This window comes from Canis lupus, chromosome 14 (genome assembly GCF_048164855.1).
Source record: "Canis lupus baileyi chromosome 14, mCanLup2.hap1, whole genome shotgun sequence".
Lineage (NCBI taxonomy): Eukaryota > Metazoa > Chordata > Mammalia > Carnivora > Canidae > Canis > Canis lupus.
The window spans coordinates 47,099,863-47,122,939 of NC_132851.1; the positions used below are offsets into that span (position 1 = coordinate 47,099,863).

The 23,077-nt window shown below is 41.3% G+C and overlaps 1 protein-coding gene across 1 annotated transcript; it reads right to left on the reverse strand.

The window, feature by feature from the left end:
* Positions 1-53: 53 nt before the first annotated feature.
* SGCB (sarcoglycan beta) lies at positions 54-17,623 on the reverse strand. The gene is made up of 6 exons (XM_072775025.1): positions 17,462-17,623; positions 11,806-12,015; positions 7,428-7,613; positions 6,640-6,831; positions 6,206-6,337; positions 54-3,242 (listed from the first exon to the last, which is right to left on the reverse strand). The coding sequence occupies exons 1-6, from the start codon at positions 17,495-17,497 to the stop codon at positions 3,039-3,041; spliced, it is 960 nt and encodes a 319-aa protein (XP_072631126.1). The 5' UTR covers positions 17,498-17,623; the 3' UTR covers positions 54-3,038.
* Between the last annotated feature and the right edge of the window lie 5,454 nt (positions 17,624-23,077).

A 23,077-nucleotide genomic window follows, 5' to 3' on the forward strand; every position in this document is an offset into this window, starting at 1 on the left:
TGATTAAGAAGACACCTGTGCTCAGGTTTTTAACCATTAAAAAACCAACAGCAAACAATTTATGGAGTCTTTATTGTAAACAGAGATCATTAATAGTTATTACAAATTGAACAAACTGAAACTCAGGTTAACAATCTGAAACGAGTTACAGGTTTCTTTTTATATGCCATAATTTGTAGTCTTTGCCCTCTCAACACTTTTTAAGACTACTGAAATTATCAGCATTTCAATAGTCTCTTTTTTGTCAAGTTTAGCACCAGAACGTTCTTATCCTCTTAAAAAAAAAAATTCATTCGAAACTAGGTGGAACTTTCACTTTTCATCATCAAAATTATCACACAAAAAGTATTTCATTTTTTTCATAATGCAGAAAGAACACAAGTAGGTATATTTTTAAATCTTGCAGACCGTGTATAGGCAGTCCCCCTTGAGTTGTTTCGCATTTTCCTAGCTGCCCATTGGACGGTTTCTGAAATGCTCTGTTTTTATTTCACTTGTCCCCTTGTCATTGCAACCTATCTGGGAAGTACTGGGGTTATTTAAGCAAGCATGTATCCACCCCGCTCTCCTGGGATCCTGTCTTTGCCTGTCTACCTTCCCTGAGTCTGCTGCTTATCGTATCTGTGCTCCGAGCAGGGCAGGAACAGCCAGCAGAAAGGGGCAAAGTCAACATTTCAGTTTTTGAGAAATACCATCTGGTGATGAGGAGGAGTAGCTGAAGCTTTACCATTATGCAAAAACAGATCACAGGTGAAGTGGACGGTTTGTTCTTCATCTCATTTTCAGTGAGTGTTCCAGGTCTACACATCAGTGAAAAGGCAAGGGCTACCTGCACAGTGTCCTAAAATACAAGACCTGTTACCTTTACAATCAGTTCTATAAAAACATCAAAATATCCTCTCGTGTCAAAAGCACTTAATGGAGATGTATCAAAAACACAAGTATTTCTCAAGGAGGAGTAAAAATAGATTGCTTCATGAATTATATTCAATAAATAATACTTTGTAACAGCGTTTTGTGGTTTTTACAAAAATATTTAAAGAGACTTTCAGAACAAATCTAAATAGAGCAGACAAGTAAAGAATGTAAAATTAAAAATATACTAAGCATCTGAATGAAAATACCAATGGGTTTTTTTGAATATCATTCAAATATTAAGTGACACTGATTATATTCAACTAGGATCTGAATATCACATCAATTAATAGCACTCAGCGGTCATAAAGTTCTTTCTTTCCTTCATTTAAAAACTTCAGTTAGATAATAAGTCGATCTGTTAGTTTACTTTAATGATTATTCATAATCTCTAAGGCATTTGGTTGTTCTATCAGAGAGAACTGTGACTGTATTGAATGCAGATTGTTTTTTGTATTGATTTTCTAATCTACACTGTTCTAACTGACGACAGGATACTGTTATACTTGAATGCAGAGTACGGCTTATGATTTATCTCTACTGCTTATTTTGCAGCAAACTATGTTGAAAACACCTGCCCCTGACGCTGTGTGTATGATTAATAATATCAGAGAATTCCTTTTAAGTCAAATATAAAAAACATTAAAAATCAACCGGCTGGAGGATTGTAAATTGTTACAATGGGATTGTGATAAGGAGGAGCAGAGATCAGTTCTCATACTTACTCAAAATTTACTTAAAAATTATTTCCTGTATCAGCACCCTTTACTCCAGTGCTTCCCAACTTTGTTCAAGGCTTGGCGAACACTAAAATGGGTACTGTTTAAATGGCACACTGGGGTAAACTTACCAACCACTCCCAGCCCCGAGGATTTGCCTGGGGCCACGGCCTCCCACTTCTCACTGCATCGCCCGGGGGCTGAGGGTATAAATATCTTAGGAACCCTTCTATCCAATTCAGGTGCTCCAAGGGGCCAAGGTCCACTGGCTAGGAAACTGGACTAACCCATAATGAGGCTAATTTGACCTCTCTATAGTGTAATATTTTGGAATTGGCTTAAGCTAGTTTAAAACCTGATTATAGCAGCTAGCCATTTTTTGGACATGAGATTGTTTTTTTTTTAAACTAGAGTAAGCATGACTGATTTGAATCTTCTCTGCTTAGGGGTTTGAATTAGTCGTTTCCATTTTTCTAGAGTTTTAAGTATTAAGACTTCAGCGCAAATAGTAAAAAGAACACAGTATTTGGAAACAGGTACATATAGGCTTGAATCACATGTGAATTCCAATCCCAACCTGGCTATCTCCTATGTGACATTACTTAAGTTTCTTAACTTCCTAATGGGTAAAACTGGGGTAATACCACCGACATACAGAGCTGTGGGGAGAATTAAGAGATATTACACATGCAGCGCCTGGGACAGTGCCCAGGATGTGTAAGATGCTCAGTAAATGACAGCTATCATTATTATTTCATAGTTAAAGCTGAGACTGTGTTTCAATTTTTTACCACATTAACACTTCATACTTAACAATATTTAACAGGTAAACGTTCTTTACAAAGTGTTTTCATACTAGTGTAAAACTAAGAAACCATGGTTTCTTACCAGCTTACATATGTGAAGTTCTCTAATGACTTCACTTGCATTGAGAATATAGCTGAAAATTAATGCACTAAAAATCTATCTTTCCTCTTAGAAGCCCAAAGACAGAATGTGCAACACATATTAACGGTGTACCTTTCAAACATCTTAAGTGGGTGTAACCCCATTAGTTACCAAAATTTACTTATAGTGAGTCTGAACAGTTGCTTCAGCCCTTTACCCTTTTAGAGACAAGGAACAGTGGAATTTTAAAAACACTTCTTTAAAGATTAATTTTGGTTGTATTCACTTCTGATAATTAGTTTAGAACTCTAATTTGAAGATCAGTGCAACTTAATGAAATGTATTAAAATTCAGGCTGAGAATCTTTTAAAATATGGAGATTGTAGTATAGGTACGTAGTGCTCTGTAGATAAAATAAGAGTGACTGCAAACTCTCTAAAAACATGACTTGCATGCACACTCTTAAGAAAAAAGTCAAGTCAAGGTATGAACACACTGGTGACCTCTCGGGTTCTTCTAGTGAGTGTTTCCACAGGGGTTGTCTGAGGTCTGGCAGCCCATGTTCTGGCCTGTTACTTGTACTTTGAAGAGAGTTCCGTCTGCACACATACAGAGCTTGTAGCGCACCCAGTCACCGGCACCAAACTGGTCTCCGCTGGAGGAGCTAGGTAGGCGAGTTGTGCTGACCATCACAGTTCCATTTAGGATGATGCTGTTTTCCTATCAGGAGAGTAACAGATAATAGTATGATTGATTTGCCTCCACAAGTGTTGACAGGACGAGATGAATACACAAAACTTAGAATGTTAACAAGAAAAATAGGTAACGAAAAACAGTAAAGTCATGACCAAAACAACAACAAAGGAAATTAAAACCAGTGTCGAGATTCAGCTAGTGGCCTCTAGTTCATAATGTGTATTGATACCTAATATTCATCAATCCTACCTGCATGAGACTGATAGAGATCATTTGTTACTTCCTAAGAGTTTTTACAAAGTTACTGACTGGTATATTTCTGATGATGAGAAGAAAAAAAGAACTGTTTTTCTCCTACAGAAAATGAATTTTAAAGACCAGGCACTCAAAGAAAGAGAGCCTGGAGGTTCTCTTCTTCAAGCCCACTATTTCAGGAATATTCTTGTTATTGTGGCCTTTTTCTTTTTGGGAACTCCTAACCCTCTCTCTCCTTTTTTTTTTTTTTTCCCATTCACTCCACAAATAATTATTAAATGTCTGCTACATGTTAGATACTATTCTAGGTGCTGAGGGTACAGCGATCAACAGACAGGCAAGTCCAAGTTCTCATACAGTTGACATTTTAATGGGGAGGGGCAGACAATAAACATGTGAACAGGTAAAATAAATAAAACCTCACCGGAGAGAAATAAGGTAAGCAGAGAGACAGTGAGCAGGCCGGGGCTCTATTTACATAGGGTGGTCAAGGAAGGCCTCTCCGATGAGGTCACAGTGCAGCGGAAATGGGATGACACAAATAAGCCATGTGGGCAACTGGGGAGAGGCACCTGAAGCAGAGGACACAACAGGCCACAGTGTGAAGATGTGCTAGGTGCTTGAGAACAGGTGGAAGCCAGTGTGGCTACAGCAGAAGGCACAAGGGAGTCAACTGGTAGGAGAGGAGTCGAAGGAAATGGACTTTGAATTTTATCCCCAGTTAGAGGAGAAGCCACTTGGAGGGATATGAATATGGAAGTGATGTGATCTCTGAGGAAGGACTGCTCTGGCTGCTGCTCAGGAAACTAATCACAGGGGTGAATGAGGAAGCAGCCAGAGCGCATAGGAGGCCTTTCCAACAGTGCAGCAGGACACGGTGGTGCTTTATAGCATGGGTGGTGGGGGAGGCAGTGAGAAGCAGCCAGGCTCTATCTCTTGAAGGTAGAGCAAGAAGGCTGCTGATGAACTGATAGACACCATTTAACGAGATGGGAACACTGAAAGAGAAGCATGACTGGGGAGGGAGGAAGGGTATGAAGATTTTAGACTTGCTAATTTGAGATGCCTGTTCTGTCCTGGAGTGGAGAAGGTAAGTCGGCGGGGTATGTGAGTCTTAGATTGGAGGAGAGATTAAAGCAGGAGTTCCAAATTTGAGAGTCATCAGGTTACAGAAGACATTTAAAGCAATAAGACAAAGCTGGGTATGAAGAAATGGAAATAGCTAATGTACTATGCAGTATTAATTAGTATGTATATGGAAATAGAATCCCTAAGTGATGAATTTTGAAATTTTGTTCCAATGTTGCCATCTTGTGGTCATTTAATTTTACTTTCTTTAAAACTGCTAAAGAATTTGATTTCTTTAAAAACAGTTTAACTGATAAAATTATTTTTTTAAACAAAATTCTTATCATTAGCTATATGCTTAAAAACTAATTGCTGATATTAACTAGATTGTAAAGCTAATTATTTTCAGTACTGGCCTGTTTTTCTTTAACTGTGGAGAAACTGAAACGTATGTATGTGTATTTCAAAGAATCTTAGTATTTCTCTAACAACAGATAGAGTTTTCAGGTAGAAAAAAAGAAAAGATTTACGTAACTTGCTAATGGCTATATACAAATCTATCACACCTCTTGCTTCTTTGAGTTTCCAGTGCTGAGAACAATAGCCCCACAGTGACGGTTCTTCAACACTATTCTTTTAGAGGAATGGCTTCTTACTACAATACATGCAAAAAATACTCAGTATTGCTATTGAGTTTCTGGCAAGAAACACATTTTATGTCATCTTTATTATTTAGAAATTAGAATGTGTGCTTAAGGGAGAAAGCTATTTAAGAAAATGGAAAACTTAATTTTTTAAAGAACTATGAAATTTTTTCTAGAACTATGAAATTAAATTTAGGTAAAAATACAAATCCTTAGGTTTCAGTTTATTTTTGTCGCATATGATGCTTGGTAAAATCAATTTAATTAGCTTTAGTTAAGTAGCATATAGCAGGCGACCAAAGGAAGACATTTTGAATAAATATGCTTCGACTAAAATTGTGAGCAGGTAAACTGTTTTTGGACTTCTGGCTCCCTTATATATGTTACCTATTGAAGTTCAGATATAAACTGTAAAGGACAAAACTTCACTTTTCAATAGCTAAAATAAAGGCAAATTCTTTTTCTTTTGTAGTTAATAATAGATGGGTAAATAAAATACATTTCTTACATCTGCTAATTGATTTTCACATCACTGGATATAAAACTCAGTAAAGGATATGGAAAATCTTTAAGTGAAAAAAAAACAAACCCCAACAACTTCAGGGAATGGACACTACTTTGATAATTCTTACTTTGAAAATCTTCCAGAATTCTGGAAGTTTATTCATTTTTGCTTTTTAAAATAACAAAGGAATAACAAAGGTATCATTTTGTAAAAAAAAAAAAAAATTTTTTTTTTAGAAAACAAGAGGCAAGCAGAAAGAAAAATTAAGTCACCTGTTACCCTGCTACCCACAGCCAACCGCTGTTGACATCTGGCACACCCTTCCAGGTTTTTATAAACATAGTTATGTTTTGAAAAATAAAAACAATTTATTTCACAAATTGTAACTCTCTTTCACTACCAGGTCAAAAAATATACAACTATAGTACCATTTTTAATAATTGTATACTATTCTACATATAGATTCATGTGCCCAAGAATCTAATAATTCTCTTAAACTCTTAAGGAATACTTACTGCCTTCAACTCCATATTACCACCCATATGAAATTCAATGGTTTTGCCCATAATGAATACGCCTTCATTTCCACGCACAATAGCACGCCCATCAACCTTTATATTTAAGTCACTAGTAGCATTGCTGGTAATCTGAAAATTAAAAAAAGTAATAAAAAGTGTTTCTAAATTAAAGTGAAAATTATTAGAGACAGAAACAGGAGTTTCAGCCATAGAATATGAAAGGCAAGGGTTTCCTGTCACGTTTTATAGGTGTTGAGACAGAGATGTGGCATGATAATGATCAGATTACAAATCCAGAACTAATCAATCCTTCCCACTTTTCCATAATTTATTCTTTCCCATCACTTATAAAACAGCAAAACTCCCCTCCCACTTTGTAAATTTAGATAGCAATTCTCTTCCAGTAATAAAGCAAACAAAATAAATCATACCCTTTCAGTAGAAGCTTTTTGAACGTTCAAACTTTTCACTCCACTTGGCAAATGAAACTCATGAGTTTCATAGTCTGTGCTGAATAAGATATTCTGAGTCCTCGGGTCAAAAAACTGCATACCAATGTCACTCGTAATAGAAGTTTTGTTCTTTTCTACACTGAGCTTTGTTGTCCCTTGCTGAAAGACAATCTTCAGAAAAACACTTTATCATGAGTATGTTTTCAAAGGAGACTGCAGCCAAAATTCATCAAGAACATTATCAAAAACACTTTAAAATAATAGACTAACTTCAAAGAATTTTAACTGCATTGGTCTGTCCCCTCTCTATCCACTTGGGAAGAATTCTTTAAAAAGAGGGCTTATATGCTGGTTTGCTTACACTGCTCTGCACAAATCCATGGGTCACATGGGCAGGAGGTGGTAAGAACACCTTTAGGTTCTATGTCATTGAAAACCTACACTGCAGCAGCCATGGGGCACAGGCTGCCATGGACTAGATTGGCATATTCTTCTCTAGACTCCCAGAAAGTACAGGGTATTCCAACCTGGGAAGGTGCTTTGTTTGCTGGTTATTTTGTGTGGAGGAGATAGAGGATATTCTGTATTCTTAGAATAATTAATCTGTATTAAGAAAGCAAATAACATTAATGGATTATAAGACCCGCAATATTATTAAATGTGCTGATGAATATTCTCTCAAGGAAAATATCCATTTCCAATAATCAACTCTAGTTTTTTAACAAGGAAAATTTCTCTACTGTCCCTTGACTAAAGTGGTAACTTACAGGCTGGTTGTTGCCGGTGATAACCAAATTTTCATTTCGCCTTCCTCCCACCGTGCTCTTGTAAAGAGGATGTATAACTCCCATGTCAGATACTTGCTTAAACCGAAGCAGGCCACTTTCATGAAACTCCATGCTGTCACAGCCATTTGGTCCAATGCGAATCACAGCCCAGATAACAAGTGTTATCTAAAAAAGAAAACAATCCCCTGCGAATGGGTAGCATATATTCAACATAATTAGAAACCAAACAGAAGATAATTGCCGAAGCATTAAACTTCCTGAGATGTCTCATCAGTGGTATGAACACATCAGTTGGTTTTCCACTTATAAACAGAACCAGTTTTATTTTTATCACGGTATTAGAGGCAAATAGCTAAAAGTCAAAAAGTGCTACAAGAGCAGTTTCTTCTTCCTTTTGCTCCCTCTACATCTCATCCTGGGACAACCACTTTAGGTATTTCATCTAGAATTTATCCCAGATTTTTAGGTGATACATTATTTCTTGACACATCAGTTTGAGGTTTTATCTATTATTTTCATACTTTAGCAGATGAGAATTTATTGTGTTTCCAATCCTGAAATGGAAATAGGTTTCAAGTGCTGGCTAGATTAGATCCAGGTTCAGTATTTTTAGTATTGTAACCATATAAGTATTGTTCATTGCTAAGCCAAATACTGTAACTAAGAGAGCAGTTCCTTTCTTGTACTCTGTCTTGTGGTTTCATATTCTTTTTTTTTTTTTTTTTTTTGGCACTGGACCAAATTTGCTTACTCAAATTTTGCTCAAGTTTTCATTCGAAAACTTGACTGAATTTTTTCAAAACCTCCCATGTTTCTGTAAAATGTCCCTTGATAAAATGTTCTAAAAGTCCAAACCTCTTTAACAATTTTTTCTATTAATTTTTCTCTCCCAGGCGATCTTGCTGCAACTCTGATCTTCTTGCTCCAATCTGGGTGGTCACTGCTGGGTCGGCTACATAACTGTAACCGTGAACTTGTCCTTCATTTTCATGCTGGAACTTCCTTCTTTCTCCTGCACTAGATAGATACTGTTTCCTGTATCCTTGTCTTCAGCCTTCTGGGAGTCAGCTCCTTCTTGTGGTGAGCACCTCCTCCAGTGGCCTCCTTAGAAAAAATATATGCGAAGTAAAATTTGAGAGTATATATGGTTTAAAAATGTCTTTATAAGCCCTCACATTTAACAGTCGAGCTTGATAACTTCTAGGTTTGGTGCTATTCTCTCTCTGAATGTTGAAGGCCCTTGTATTCTTGCTTTCTGGTCTCCAGGGTTGCATTTGAAAAGTCTGATGCCTCCGATTTTGTATTCTTCATATGCAACCTTTTTTTTTTTTTTTTTCACTTCCTCTGGAAGGTTTTAAGATCTTCCCTTTATCCCAGGTTCTCTTCAATTTCACAGTAATGGCCTTGGTGTGAGTTTTTGTGCATGACACTGGACCTAGAATGGTAGTTTTCAATCTGTTCCAGGAAACTTTCTTGGTTAATTTATTTGGTAATTTTATCCCCAGTGTTCCTTCTTATCAATTTGTGAAACTCCTATTAACAGAATGTTCCACTTCCTGGACTGATTCTTCAATTTTGTTGAGCTTTCTGGACGGGTTCCTTTTATCTTCCAATCTCTCTCCTTCTCTTTCCATCTATCCATCCATCCCTATGTATTTCTTTAAGTTCTTCCTTATTCCTTAGTTGCTCCTTTTTAATGGCATGTTATCCTTGTTTCATGGATGTAATATCGTCTCATTTCTCTGAAAATACTGATTTTAATTTTTTAAGTTTTCTGTCATTCATTCTATTTTCTCTGTCTCCCTGAATTCCTAGTTTCCCCACGGTTTGGGTGATTTGGTGCTCATCATTTTTCAAATCTGGGAGCTTTCCAAAAAACTCCATTATCTCTGATAGCTCAGTGTTCATATTTAACAGTGAGGTTTAAAAAAGTGCACAGAAAGTTCTCTGTGTGGGGTGGTTGTGACAGACAGGCTTCACAGTAGGAGAGAGGGTGGCTGTCTCACTGGGACCTGCCAAGTGTCAGTATCTACAGATTTTTTCTCCCAGATGCTTCAGTTTTTCTGGAGCAGACTACTTCATCTCTTGCCTCAAGGACATAAGCCTGGTGCCAGGGAGCTGGAGTCAGAGGATGAGAAGAGAGCTGGGAAACGGAGTCTCAGTGCTCAGGATTCAGACTTCTCTGCTTCCAGCATGGAAACCCATCCCCACCTGCTCTGTGCAGTATCCTCAGGCAGGAAGAATTGTCTCCCTTCCATAACATACTGTGTGGGGTTAGGAGGCATAGTTGCCCAACTGCTGGCTGGAAGGGAGAGTGAGGCTAGGGATCTCAAGGCTCCTACAGGTTTTTCAAAGAAGCTGTTTTCAGTTCCTGCCTCAGTCCTGCTTTTCATGGCACTTGTATTTCCAATTCCTGACGATTCTGCAAGGCACTTTCACCAACACGCCCTGCAGCCCCCTCCCCAGCACACATGCAGAGAAATCTGCCATTTCTCCTCCTGCTTCTTTATAGGGCCAAATTTAGGATTTTAGGTGCCTCCCACGTTCTTTCAAGATATTTCTATCTCTTGACATTGTCACCTTGGGATGAGCTTTTTAAAGAGGAAGGGGACAAAAATGTCCCCATTCTGCCATCTTAACCAAAAGTTTCCAACAACAAAAAAATTATAAAGTCAGAACATGCGCTCTTAGTAAAGCTATTTATAGTATGAAGTCTTTTCAATGTAAGGGAAGAATTAGACACAAATGTTTTGAATGTACATAAAATACAAAAGATGGGATTAAAAATATTAGAAGTCAAAAATAAACTAAATGGAATCAAGGTTAGAACCAATGTAGCCCATGATCATCAGTCTTGGGTATACCAATAACTACCCTCTCAATATGTCATCTACACACATGCCAGAGGGGTTCAGGTGTAGCCCTCAGATTGTTACAACCTTGGATTAAGTCTTCTTCTTTAGAAAATCAAGTATCTTTGGAAAAGGCAACATACTAAGTCTTTAGCACCTTAGTGTAAACTGGCCTACCAGATCCTCCCATTTGACAACAGAGATTTAAGACTATAGATATAACTGTTTGCTGTCAAATAAGGGTTTGCAATTGTAAAATCTGGTTGAGGAGGGACACCTGTGTGGCGCCTCCTGCGTGGCGTGGTTGGGTGCCTGCCTTCGGCTCGGGTCATGATCCTGGGATCCGGGATCGAGTCCTCCATCAGGCTTCTCCCTCTGCCTCTGTCTCTCCCTCTCTCTCTCTGTATCTCTCATAAATAAATAAATAAATCTTAGAAAAAAATTAAAAAAAAAAAAAAAAAGAAGAAAGAAAAAAATTCCGGTTGAGAAGGTTTAGGACTAAATTTAGGTTTAGGACTGCATGAAAACAGAGAGGATTGTATTTTTTAGGAGAGGTAAAGGCAATAAAGTCATGATGGCAAAGGTCTCTCCTGACCAAGTTGACTCTACCCTTCCAAAAGTTAAGTTCTTTAAAGGGAACTTTCCATGCACATTTTCTTCTAAATAAAATTAATACGTGTCAATATTAGCATACTAGGTTTTTAAAATATATGACATATTTAAGACAACTCAATGAGTAGAGGTACAGACTTAGTTATGAAATGAGTAAGTCACAGAGATGAAAAGTACAGCACAGGGAATATAGTCAATAACATCGTAATAACGTTGTATAGTGACAGATGGTGACTACACTTACAGTGAGCACTGAGTAATCTACAGAACTGTCAAATCCCCCTGTTGTACATCTGAAGCTAATCTACTGTATGTTAACTGCACTTTAAAAATAAATTTTTAGGGATGCCTGGGTGGCTCAGTGGTTTAATGTCTCACTTCCACCCAGGGCGTGATCCCAGAGTCCCAGGATCGAGTCCAACCTCGGGCTCCCTGCATGGAGCCTGCTTCTCCCTCTGTCTGTGTCTCTGCCTCTCTCTCATGGATAAAAATAAAAAAATAAATAAACAAACAAATAAATAAACAAACAAACAAATAAATAAATTTTTAAAAAGGCCAGTGGGTCTTTTCTGTAAGTGTGTAAAAGACAGAATCTCCTGTTGTTTTTCAAAGTATACATCAGAGGAAAAAACATCTGATAAGATGCCCTCTTGGTCATGAAATTAGGAAGACAGGTTTCTGTTAGACAATATATTGGACAGTAGGCAAGTCAGGGGCTCTCTGCACACAGTGTCAAAGGTAATTGTGCATTTAAAAGAACTTAAGAGATAAAACATGTACAGAAAAGCAGAAAGTAAGAGGATTTCAAAAGAAGTTATAGAAACAAAGTCTGCGATTTCACTGAAAAATCCCTAAGGTAATTAAAAGAAGGAAATTCTGTACCATATACTTACAATTAAATTGATGACAGCCAAGATAAACAAGAGGATAATGACACAGATGGCCAGGTTGCCCTTTCTTCCTCTCAATCCCGTTTTATGGAGGCGATCTTCATCAATTGGAATATATCCAGCTTTGAAATTACTATTGTGCTCCTTATTGACATTCCTTCTCTCGACGGCTTTCTCACGCATGGACTTCTTTACAGGACCATTGGAACTTTGCTAAAAACAAAGGACAGCACAGTGGAACCGCCATACTCACTCTTTTCAAGGCATTTATTGATGAAGTGCAAACTCCTAATCAAAGAAAGCTGAACGGGTTAGTGATATATTTTCCATGAATAAACTTTAAGTCACATTGAGTTGCAGGCTCCAAGTCATGACATTACTATGCTTAGAGAGGAGAAGAACCTTTAGTGTGACTATATGGTGACACATTTCCACTCTCTGCTTTGAATAGTCCTAGTGTGTACAGCTAGCTCACTTGGGGGAAAAGTTGACATACACATTCCATGGTGTGTTATCTTTTTTTTATTAATGATTTATAGTGATTTATTTCATTATATATATAGATAGAGATTATATAAAGTTTTTTCATTTACAGGAATTTGTAAAGGTTGACACATTTTGCTTTTTGTCACCCCAACTGGCTAAAGCTGACATTATCCTACATCTGCAGTTTTCAAAGTCAGGGCCGGGGAGAACTGGAGGAACTGCTTCAACGCTTAGAGGAATCTGGAGAGGACAAACTATGTTCAAAATAACACCAAGACGTTATTCACTCTCCCCCTCTCATGAATGTTCAGTGGAGTTTTCCAGAGGCTAAGTGTATGGGATGACATCAATGCTCTAACAGCGAATGGAATATGTGCTTGTGTATTCCTGTGTTTCCAATTTTCTCAGGTTTAATTTCTAATGTGGTAAATATCAATAAATACCAACCCACGTAAACAAAAGTTCTTTGGGATCCTCAGTCACCTTTAAGGGCATAAAGATAACCCAAGACCAAAAAGTTTGAGAACGTCTAACTTAAGACTATGGTTGAATAAATAACATTTTTGGTAATATATCATGAACACTGAACGGTAGAAATGGATACTGTCCAACTTACATAGATTTTGGAGCTCAAGGAAAAAAATTATTAAACACTTTATGCTAAACACTAATACCACAAATAGGAAATATAGGACAGGATCCTCATTCTCCAGATTTTTATTTATTTTTTAAGATTTTATTTATTCATGAGAGACAGAGAGAGAGAGGAGACAGAGAGAGAGAGAGAGAGGCAGAGACACAGGCAGAGGGAGAAGCAGGCTCCATGCAGGGAGCCCAATGTGGAACTCAATCCCGGGACTCCAGGATCACACCCTGGGCTGAAGGCAGCGCTAAACCGCTGAGCTACTTGGGCTGCCCATATTTTCTAGATTTATACCCAAATATAATTTGGGTATAAAATAATTAGCAATGCAATAGAGTATTCTGTATGTTTAGGTGCCAGAATCTCAATACTTTGGCCAATACATGCCATGGAGCTCAACGGGAGGAGAGACGGGATGGCTTTGGATTTGTTTTCAACGAAACAAGAAGTAGATGGATCAGAGCTCGTAACAGGGGGGAGAATAAAGTTGCAGAGTAGGGTAGGCTGAGAAAATGTTTGGACTGCTGGGTACAAATCCCAGTCTTTTTGTCTGTTTAACTGGGAATCACTGGAGGTTTGTAAACATGAATGACATATATTTCAGGATGCTAAATGTGTGGATGTTTGTAGGAGAGGAGACAGGAATAACAGTAAGTAGGCTGTTGGGGATGTTGTCATAATGGAGGTTCGAGGTAATGAGATAACGAGGTGGGATGAAAAAGGATAGATTAAAAATATACTCCGTGAGAAGAGTGGACTGAATTTGCAGCCAACTTCAAAGAATCTCGTGTTTACTGAATGGTGACTAGCTAAATATGGGGAATGAAGGAGGAAGATTCTACATATGTTGCACTTAAACTAAATGAGAAATAACCATATGACTCAAAGGCAAGGGGAAGGATGGAATGGATATTAGATCAGTCAGGACTAGAGATAAAGATTTGAGAGTCCTTAGCCTCAAGGTAAATTAAATTCATGAGAGTACATCAGTTTACTGTGAAAAACTGCATACAGGAAAGAGAACAAAGAGCCAAGCACATAGTCTTGGAGAAATTTAAATGTGCAGCTACAGTGGAAAATGAGAAATACAATGAATGGTAAGAAAACCAAGGACGGGCAGTGTCGCTGAACTTGCTTTGTTCAAAAGTGCTTCCATAACCTTCAAAGGGGAACTCTTCCAGCAAAATGTGAAGCTGGAGGGCAGCCTGGGTAGCTCAGCGGTTTAGCGCCACCTTGAACCCAGGGCATGATCCTGGAGACCTGGAATCGAGTCCCACGTCGGGCTCCTTCTATGGAGCCTGCTTCTACCTCTGCCTGTGTCTCTGCCTCTCTCTGTCTCTCATGAATAAATAAAATCTTTAAAAAAAAAAATGCGAAGCTGCAGTCTGAAGAAAAAATACCACATGTAAACATCTATTTTCCAGTCCAGAAAGAGAAAAGAGGAAAGAGAGAAGACTGTAGCTAAAGAATTATGTACTGTCAGAGGAAACTGTGCTTTTCATGTTGCTATTAGTAAACCAACCCCAGCCTCCCCGCCTCACAATTTGGGGGAAAGACTTGTATGTTTGACGGCAGAAGGAAAGATGCCAAGAGGGGCAAAGACCAAAGACCTCAGATGAGGGCAGGATAATACAGGGAATGAGACCCTGTAAGAAGCAGGAAAGAAAGTGATACAGAGGATATGAGAAAAGAATAGGCTTTAAATTTAAAGATAGGCTCCCACTTTGGTGAAACAGTTCACACTCAGAAGAGAAAACACTCTTTTTTCTTCGGGATGTAAAAGGAAAGGTCATCTGAAAATAAAGAGTGGAGAGAGCTACTACAATCTTACGGTGGCAGAGGTAGTGGGCTGGTTAAAGGCTTAAGGAAAAATGGAAAAAGATGTGAATAATTATTGTAATGTAACAGATACAATTTTTTAATTCCACAGAGCAGTGTGGAAGGCCTATAGAATACAATTCAATCCATCCATCAGATTTTTTTCATATAACAGGTAGTTGAGTACAGTTGTATAGGTTGTGTCTGCATGAGGTGCAACATCTATGAGGGGTACATTGATACCGCAGATGACTTGGAGTGCAATATGCATTTTGATACTTTTTGGCTGAAGGTATATGATACCTTAAGGGAGGTATGCTTTCTTCTAATTTTCACAGACACATCGTGGGCAATTTTAAAGTCAGAGCTTGAATAAAGGTTTACATAAAAGAAAGGACAAAACTGTTCTCTCCTAGGATGCATTCTTCACTCTTCTTCGCCAATTCATGTCCATTATTATATTCAACTTGACGTATTTATGATTTATTGAAGAGTTACTATATGCCAAATGCTCCAGACCACCAAGACAAGACACAGCACTTAACCCTCAATGAACTTCCTTACGGGCCAGGAGAGTAGATAGACAGGGTCACTAACAATGGCAGTTCAACATGGCAAATGCACACAATATTGGGAGGGTACAGAAGAGGAATGTAACTCTACGTACCAAGCAAGGGCATCAGGTGAAGGTTTTTAAGAAAGGCTGAGATTTCATTTGAAACTTGGGAGGATAAATAGGAGTTAGCCAGGCAAAAGCACAGAGAAAGGCATTCCAGGCAAAGGGAACAGCATGGAAACCCTGAGTACAAGTTATCTCTCTGTGAACCAATTTTGGAAGTTTCTGTGGATGGTGAAAAGGATGAGTACAGAAATGGGGCAAAAAATAAGATCAGAGATATGGTTAGGGGCCAGTTAAGGAGCGGACATAAGTACTGTGTCAAGAACAATGGACTTTATCCTGAAGGTGATAGGGAACTACTGAAAATCTAAAATAGGTGATACCATCAGATTTGCATTACAGCAAAATCAAAGACATGTACCAAAAAGAGACAGAAGAGTTTAGACATGAAGATACATCAAGAGCAGGTTGATGTATCTCCAAAGGAGGACTTGACTGAGCTTTAGATGAAAAGATGGGGAGAGGCATCAAAAAGAAGAACTACAGAACCTGCTGACTGATGGGCTGTGTGACCCAGAGGGGATCTAAGATGACTCCCAGGTAGAGACCTGCTAATTACATATGGAGTATGGAGGAAAAAGAAAACGTGGGACCCTTTGTTCAAATGTCACACTTGGGAGAGCAGAGCATGAGAGCAAGTGTGAGTCCCTTCTGAGCTCCCTGGAGCTGGTCCGGCTCTCAATTTTCTAGTGGGGTTAACCTAGCGAATGGATGGTTGGAGCCCTTTTAATGGTAAACACGATGCCACCCAGTTTGTACCTGTTTGAGTTTGAGGGGCCTGTGGGAAAAATTCAGTACAGGCTGAAGACGTCAATGTTTTTAACTCTCAAGTGGAAACTAAGGAATGGACCAGATTACCCAGCTTAGGTGTAAAGTGAGAACGGAACCTTGGCGGCACCTCTGGAGCATCATCAACAGGTGATATGGATGAAAAGAGAACCACCTAAAACAAGAGCTGATAAGCCAGGAGGGAGATCAGGAAAGCCAAGGAACAATTAATTTTTATCTCAGTAACTCCAAGGAGCTTTGTCTCCTTTTACTTTCACTCATTCCTTTAGTTTTTATTTTCCTGCCACCATCTGTAGCGTGCCCCCACCTCCCCCCCCTTAGCTGATTTTTCTGCGTTTGACAGTCTGGGTTTAAAGCTCCTTGAAGGTGGGTTTCATAGCTTCTATTTGTGTCCTTTTGAATGACTGTTCCAGTGAAATACATATAGACATAAATACATCTCTAAAAGCAGTTAATTAGTCAAGAAAGTATTTTCTGAGAACACTGGCATCTTGACTTGCATTCACTTCTTCAGCAATGTTGGAGAATGACACTTTTTTTCAAAAGAAACGGTCATATATATATAAAAGAAAAAAAACGGTCATATAGTTTTGTAGAGGAAGATAACAGTTAAGGGGGTAAAATGACTATGGAAATTATTTTTATTACAACCAAATGCCGTCGCACCTCTAGGTTCGTATGCAACACATGCAAGCAGGTATGCGTATGCATGGCTTGCTTTTTTGGGGGGAGGATCAGGAAATTCCTGCTAAAGCATTAAGAAATGATCGTAGACCAAGCGGACGGGAGGCGGTCTTAAACTGCGGACTCGAGCTGCAAAACCAAAGCGCGCAGAGCTGCCTGCCTGCTGCCTGCTGCCCGCGGGGGGCGGACACCAGCGGCCCCAGGCCGACACCCAGGCCACCGCCCGCGGTCCTGGCTGCGGTCCGGGAGCCCCCCCCGCCCGCGCCGGCTGACGCTATTTTTACCCGCAGCTCCGCGGGCCACCGAACCCGGCACGAGCCTCCGCTGCCCCCGGCCGCCTGCCCCCCGCAGCTGGCGACCCGCCCCGTCCCCGCCCCGGAGCCCCCGCCCGCAGGCCCGCCCCGCCCTCGCCGGCAGCCCTGGCTGCGGACAGCCCCTCCCGCCCCCCGGAGCACGCCCTCGCGCCCCGACGCCCTGCGGCAGGCCCCACGGCGGGCCCCACGGCGAGGTCCCGGCCTCCCCTGCCCCTCTGGCCCCCGGCCGCGGCGGGGCTCCCAGACCTGCTCGGCCGCCGCCGCCGCTGCCGCCGCCGCCATCTTCCTGCGCCTGCGCACTGGAGGGATGGGGGGGGCGGTTCCCAGCTCGGCGCCGCTACACCTCGCGCGCCTGCGCCCTGGAGGGATGGGGGGGCGGGTCCCAGCTAGCCGCCGCCGCTGCACCCCGCGCGCCTGCGCACTGGAGGGATGGGGGGACGGTTCCCAGCTCGCCGCCGCTGCACCCCGCGCGCCTGCGCACTGGAGGGATGGGGGGCGGGTCCCAGCTCGGCGCCGCTACACCTCGCGCGCCTGCGCCCTGGAGGGATGGGGGGCGGGTCCCAGCTCGCCGCCGCCGCTGCACCCCGCGCGCCTGCGCACTGGAGGGATGGGGGCGGTTCCCAGAGCGCCGCCGCTGCACCCCGCGCGCCTGAGCCCTGGAGGGATGGGGGGGTACGGTTCCCAGCTCGCCGCCGCTGCACCCCGCGCGCCTGCGCACTGGAGGGATGGGGGGACGGTTCCCAGCTCGCCGTCGCTGCACCCCGCGCGCCTGCGCACTGGAGGGATGGGGGGCGGGTTCCCAGCTCGTGGTCGCCGCCGCCTCCTGTCTCCGCTGCGCTCCACTGCCTGCGCCCGGCGCAGTGGCCGCGGGTGCGCCTGGTTCCCGCGAGCTCGGGCCGCCTCTCCTCCTCCCGAAAGGGCGCTCCGAGAGGGGACGACGCCTCCCCCGTGGCCCTCCGTCCCTCCCCGCAGGGCTGGTGCGTTCCCGAGCTGCGACGTCCGCGGTGTTCGCTTTCTTGGTGGCTGGAGGTGTGATGTCCCTGCCCTGTCTGCTTTACATCAGACTTGGCTGTGAAGTTTAAACTAGATCATCTGATGCATAAGAAATCCCTCCTAAACGTTTCCCTTCCCTCTGGAGTTTGGCTGATGTCCATCTCTGTGCATCTTCTTTCCCAAATGCTGGAACCACTGACCCATCCCCGTGCTCAGCCCCGCCGGGCGCTCCGGCACATCCTGCATCTTAGCTGGGACAACTGACTGTCAATTGTAGCCCAAGGCTTTGGGAGTCAGCAGTAAGTCTGTCTGTGCTCTGGCTCTGCTCCCATTTATCAGCTCAGATAACAGGGCTTTTGATTGATCCTCAGTTCCTGTTTCCAGTTCTGGTACCACCACAGTCCTCCCTATCGATGCTTTGCCTCTTTTTTTCCTCTGCTGGGGAAGAGTTTCTCTTTTGCTCTCTCTGGCAAGCACACGCTTATTCAACCTCCAAGAATCTGTTCCAATGTCACATTCTCTCTAAAGCCTTATCAGACTCCCACAGGCAGTTTTTTTGCTGGTCTGCCCCTTAACTCTTGTCTTTAATTCTGCATTTCCTTTTACCTTTGGACATGCACACTAAAGCTAGAGTATTAATCAGATTATGAAGACAGCTATTCCTTCATTCGCTTTATAACACATTAAATACTGTCCCCCCCCCACGCAAAAATATATCCAAATCCTAATCACCAGGACCTATACATGTGATGTTATTTTGAATTTTGAAATAGGGTCTTTGCAGATATAAATAAGTTGAGGATCTCAAGAGAGATCACCCTGGATTTGGGTTGGGGTCTAAATCTCATGACTGGTGTCCTTCAAAGAGGAGAGGACAAAGGCACAGGCAGAGAAGAAGACCATGTGAAGACAGAGGCAGAGATCAGAGTAATGTTTCTACGAGGCAAGAAATGCCAAAACTTGTCACCAGACGCTAGGAGAGAGGCATGGATCAGATTCTCCCAGAGAGCTTCCAGAAGGAACCCTGCTGATTTTCTGAGTTCTAACCTCCAGAACTGTGAGAAAATAAATTTCTGTTCTTGGAGGCTATCAGATTTGTTACAGTAGCCCTTGGGAAACTTACACTTCAAGCCCAACAAGTCAAAAAATTGGGCTTAAAATCTTTCCCCTTCATCTGCTCTTTGCATGTTCCCTTAGTGAATGATACCACCATCCAGTCAGAAACTTGCAAAGTCATTCTATACTATTTGTAGTGTGATTTTTAAGAAAAAAAAAACAGACAAACCCAGGGATGCTTGGGTGGCCTAGCGGTTTAGCGCCTGCCTTTAGCCCAGGCCTGATCCTGGAGACCGGGGATCGAGTCCCACATCAGGCTCCCTGCATGGAGCCTGCTTCTCCCTCTGCCTGTGTCTCTGCCTCTCTCTCTCTCTCTCTCTGTGTGTCTCTCATGAGTAAATAAATAAAAATCTTAAAAAAAACTACAAACCCGATCATGATACTCTTTGAACTTTAAAATCCTCCGATAACTTTTACAATGAAAGTCTATCTTAGCACATACAGTTCTGTACTTTTTGGTCCCCGTCTACCTCTTTCTATCCTCCTTTCCTGCCCCTTTACAAACTCATCTTCTCTCCAGCCATGTGTAGTATTTGTAGTTCCCATGTATTTGCCTGAGTGCATCAAGTTCTTAATGTCTGTGCTTTTGCACATGTGGCTATTTCTCTATTTTATCTAGCTATTCTTCTACTTGTCTACAAGGACTCAGCTCAAAGGATATCTTTTCTGGGAAGCCCTTCATAATTTTTCTCCTCATCCCAAATTTCTGATATCTCTGGCCCTCAGTAGTTGTTATTGCACTGATTTGCTATGATGCCCTTTGGATACTCCATAATACGCTAGCGTGTTATTTTACTTTTCATGCATGTACAGTTTGTCCCAGAGTGTACTGTAAGTTCCTTACAAAGCAGTGTCAATGTGTTACCACTTCTGTGCTCCAAATCCTGAACATACTATAGGATCCAAGTAAATGTACTTAATAATTCTGATGAATGAATGCTGGATTAATTTTCTTCTGCTGGGTAAAAAATATTACTAACATCTGAATGTCTCTGATACATGTCCACTCTAATGCTCACCATGCATTACTCCATGGAAGAGCCTCAATAACTCTCAAATCTTGTCTCCTAAGAGCTCTTTCTGGGTCCAGCCTAGCTCCAAACTTCACCTCTACGAGCACCAACATGATATCAAAAAGACCATTTTTTCTGTTTATAGCCCTGTGCTGCTTCCCTATTGCCTACAAAATAATGATCGACTTCAGCCTGATATACAAGACTGAATCACAGTTGAACCCAGGATTATCTTCCCAGTCTTGGCTCTGATTCCCTGAATTCCCTACAGTCACACTGGACTAGCATTCATCCTTCCCTGCCTCTCCATGCGATTTCATGCCTCTTTGCTACTGTCCATTCTGTTCCATCTCTTCCTGGTGAAACTCCTCTCCATCCTTCCAGATCTGACAATAAATGTCAGTCTCTTCTGTAACTTCCTCTGGCCCTTTCTTCAAGAAGCTAGAGGAGGAAGTAGGGGAAGGATAGTGTTTCCAGAGAATTTTATATTTACTGTTACAACTTTCACATTGATCTATGGTTATGTATCTCTTTTCTGAATAGATTATGAGATGCTAGGGAGCAGAGATCAAGTCTAATCTTGCCTTATGATTATGGTAAATGTTTCTGTTGCCTAGAAATTCAGTAAATGTTTATCAAATGTGATGAAAAAACCTATTTCAACATCCTTCATCTTAGGGACCGCCCTCATGCTGTCCCAGGTCCTCTCCCAGGATGCTTAAGGACATCCTACAGTGTAGATCACACCCAGTGCACATTTGCAACAGCTTAAAATATCCTAAGTGAACCCCTTCGATGGCCATTTTCAGAGCCAAGTATTTGCCATTGCATTTAGCTAGCAGAGCTGAAAACATTGAGGACAAGGATGCCTCAATATTCCATCACAATGATAATTAAGACCTGGGTTGAGATAGGAGGGCTACCTTGTGGCTCTCAAAACTCGCACTGAATTGGCTCCGCCCCCCCCCTTCTTATCTGTATTTGCTACAAAAGCTCTATAGTTTAGGTGCTAAGGTGATACAGTTGCGATATTAAAATTTTCCTCTTGTTTTTATAGTTTAACCAATAAGGGGCATGAAATAATTTTACAGAAAAATCCTGAACTGTTGCTTTGAGCAGGGAATGCTTATTGGTATGACACAGGAAACAGCATCCCTGCTTCTGTGCAGTGGGGGAACCTGCCTTCAGTTCAGATCCCAACCAATTAGTTCTTTCTCCAATGGGTGGTGTTTTCTTTTTTTCTTTTAAAATCTTTTACTTTTAAAAATATTTTATCTAAGCGAAAGCCAGCACAGTGAGGAGGGAGAGAGGGGAAGGGAGAAGGAGGCTCTCAGCAGGGATGGGATCATGACCTGAGCCGAAGGTAGATACCTAACTGACTGAGCCACCCAGATGCCCCTTAAACTCTTCAAATCTTTTCCTTTCTTGCAATGTAGCAAAGAACAAAAAGGGCCCAATGAAGCTGATAAAATGCGTATAGGGAGCACTCAGACTGAAGAACACGAAGTAAATGGATAAATGAGTATTTTGCTACCTGCGAGTGGAGACAAAGCATCTGAGCAATACCACCAATGACAACTGGATTTAAAGGAAGCTTCATGCTAGTGGGTGAGAAAAGGTTAAAAGATTCTCTTCTGATGCCAATAGGCCCTACCCTAAAGGAGCAATGTCCTAACACAGACAGCTGTAGGACAAGAATAGCATGGCACACAGATTAGTATCTGGGGCACCGGTAAAAGCGTCCAGGCCAGAGCTGAACAGAGTGATTCTTGTAACCACACTGGCTAAATGCAACTGTACTTAATGAGGAAGAACTGAAAATCATGAGGATTCCACTGTATATCCTTGCAGTTTGTTGTATATATTTATGTTTCATGTAGTGTTGAACTATGTATATACACACCTCTCATGACACTGAGTGGATTCAGTTAATCTTTTCTTGGTTTCTTAAAAATCTCTAACTAAAAATCTTTCCAGTTGACTGATGCAGGTAAAATTCAGAGTGGGCCAAATTATGGACTTTTCCTAATCCGTCCAGACTTTTATCACATGACACTTCTCTAGAACAAATGGCTCCTAGCTAGTGGTGGAATTATGATGCCATAAGAACCACCAACTGGCTGTTAAATTTGCTGTCTCTTGCCTCAACAGGATTATGACATCAGATATAAAGCAGCCAATCCTCTCCTCCTTTCCTCCTTTCTTTTTTTCTTTCTTTCACTTATTAGCAGTTTGGTTCAACAAACTTTTATAGAGGGCCTAGAATGTGTCCGTTCCTATGTGGAGGAAAGCCAAATAAACCTCCCTCTATTCAGGAAGCTTACAAGCTTATACAGGAGGCAGACAAATAAGTTTAATATAATGTGATAATTGCAACAATATCAACACCTCCAAAAGTGAGAGGAGAAAGAGCATAAACAAGAGCAGGGATGAGCTCTGAGAGCCTGGGGTAGGGGTGGGGGGTTGGAGTTAGGAAGATTTTGTCAGTTTTAGGTAGGTTTAAATTTATTAAAAGTGCAACTATAGAGAAACCCCTTGCTTATTTCCTGGAGGTTAAGTGCACTAGTTCTTCCTGCAACCCTGCAGGATAAATTGTATGCAAGAATTGACCCAAGCTGAACTGTGAACCAAGAATTGAAATAAAGGGCATGATTTGCTCAATCTCAACTACAACCAGTATGTTAAAAGAAGCAAACAAAGGAAACAACCAGCATTAAAGAACGTCAGAAGTGCAAGAGAT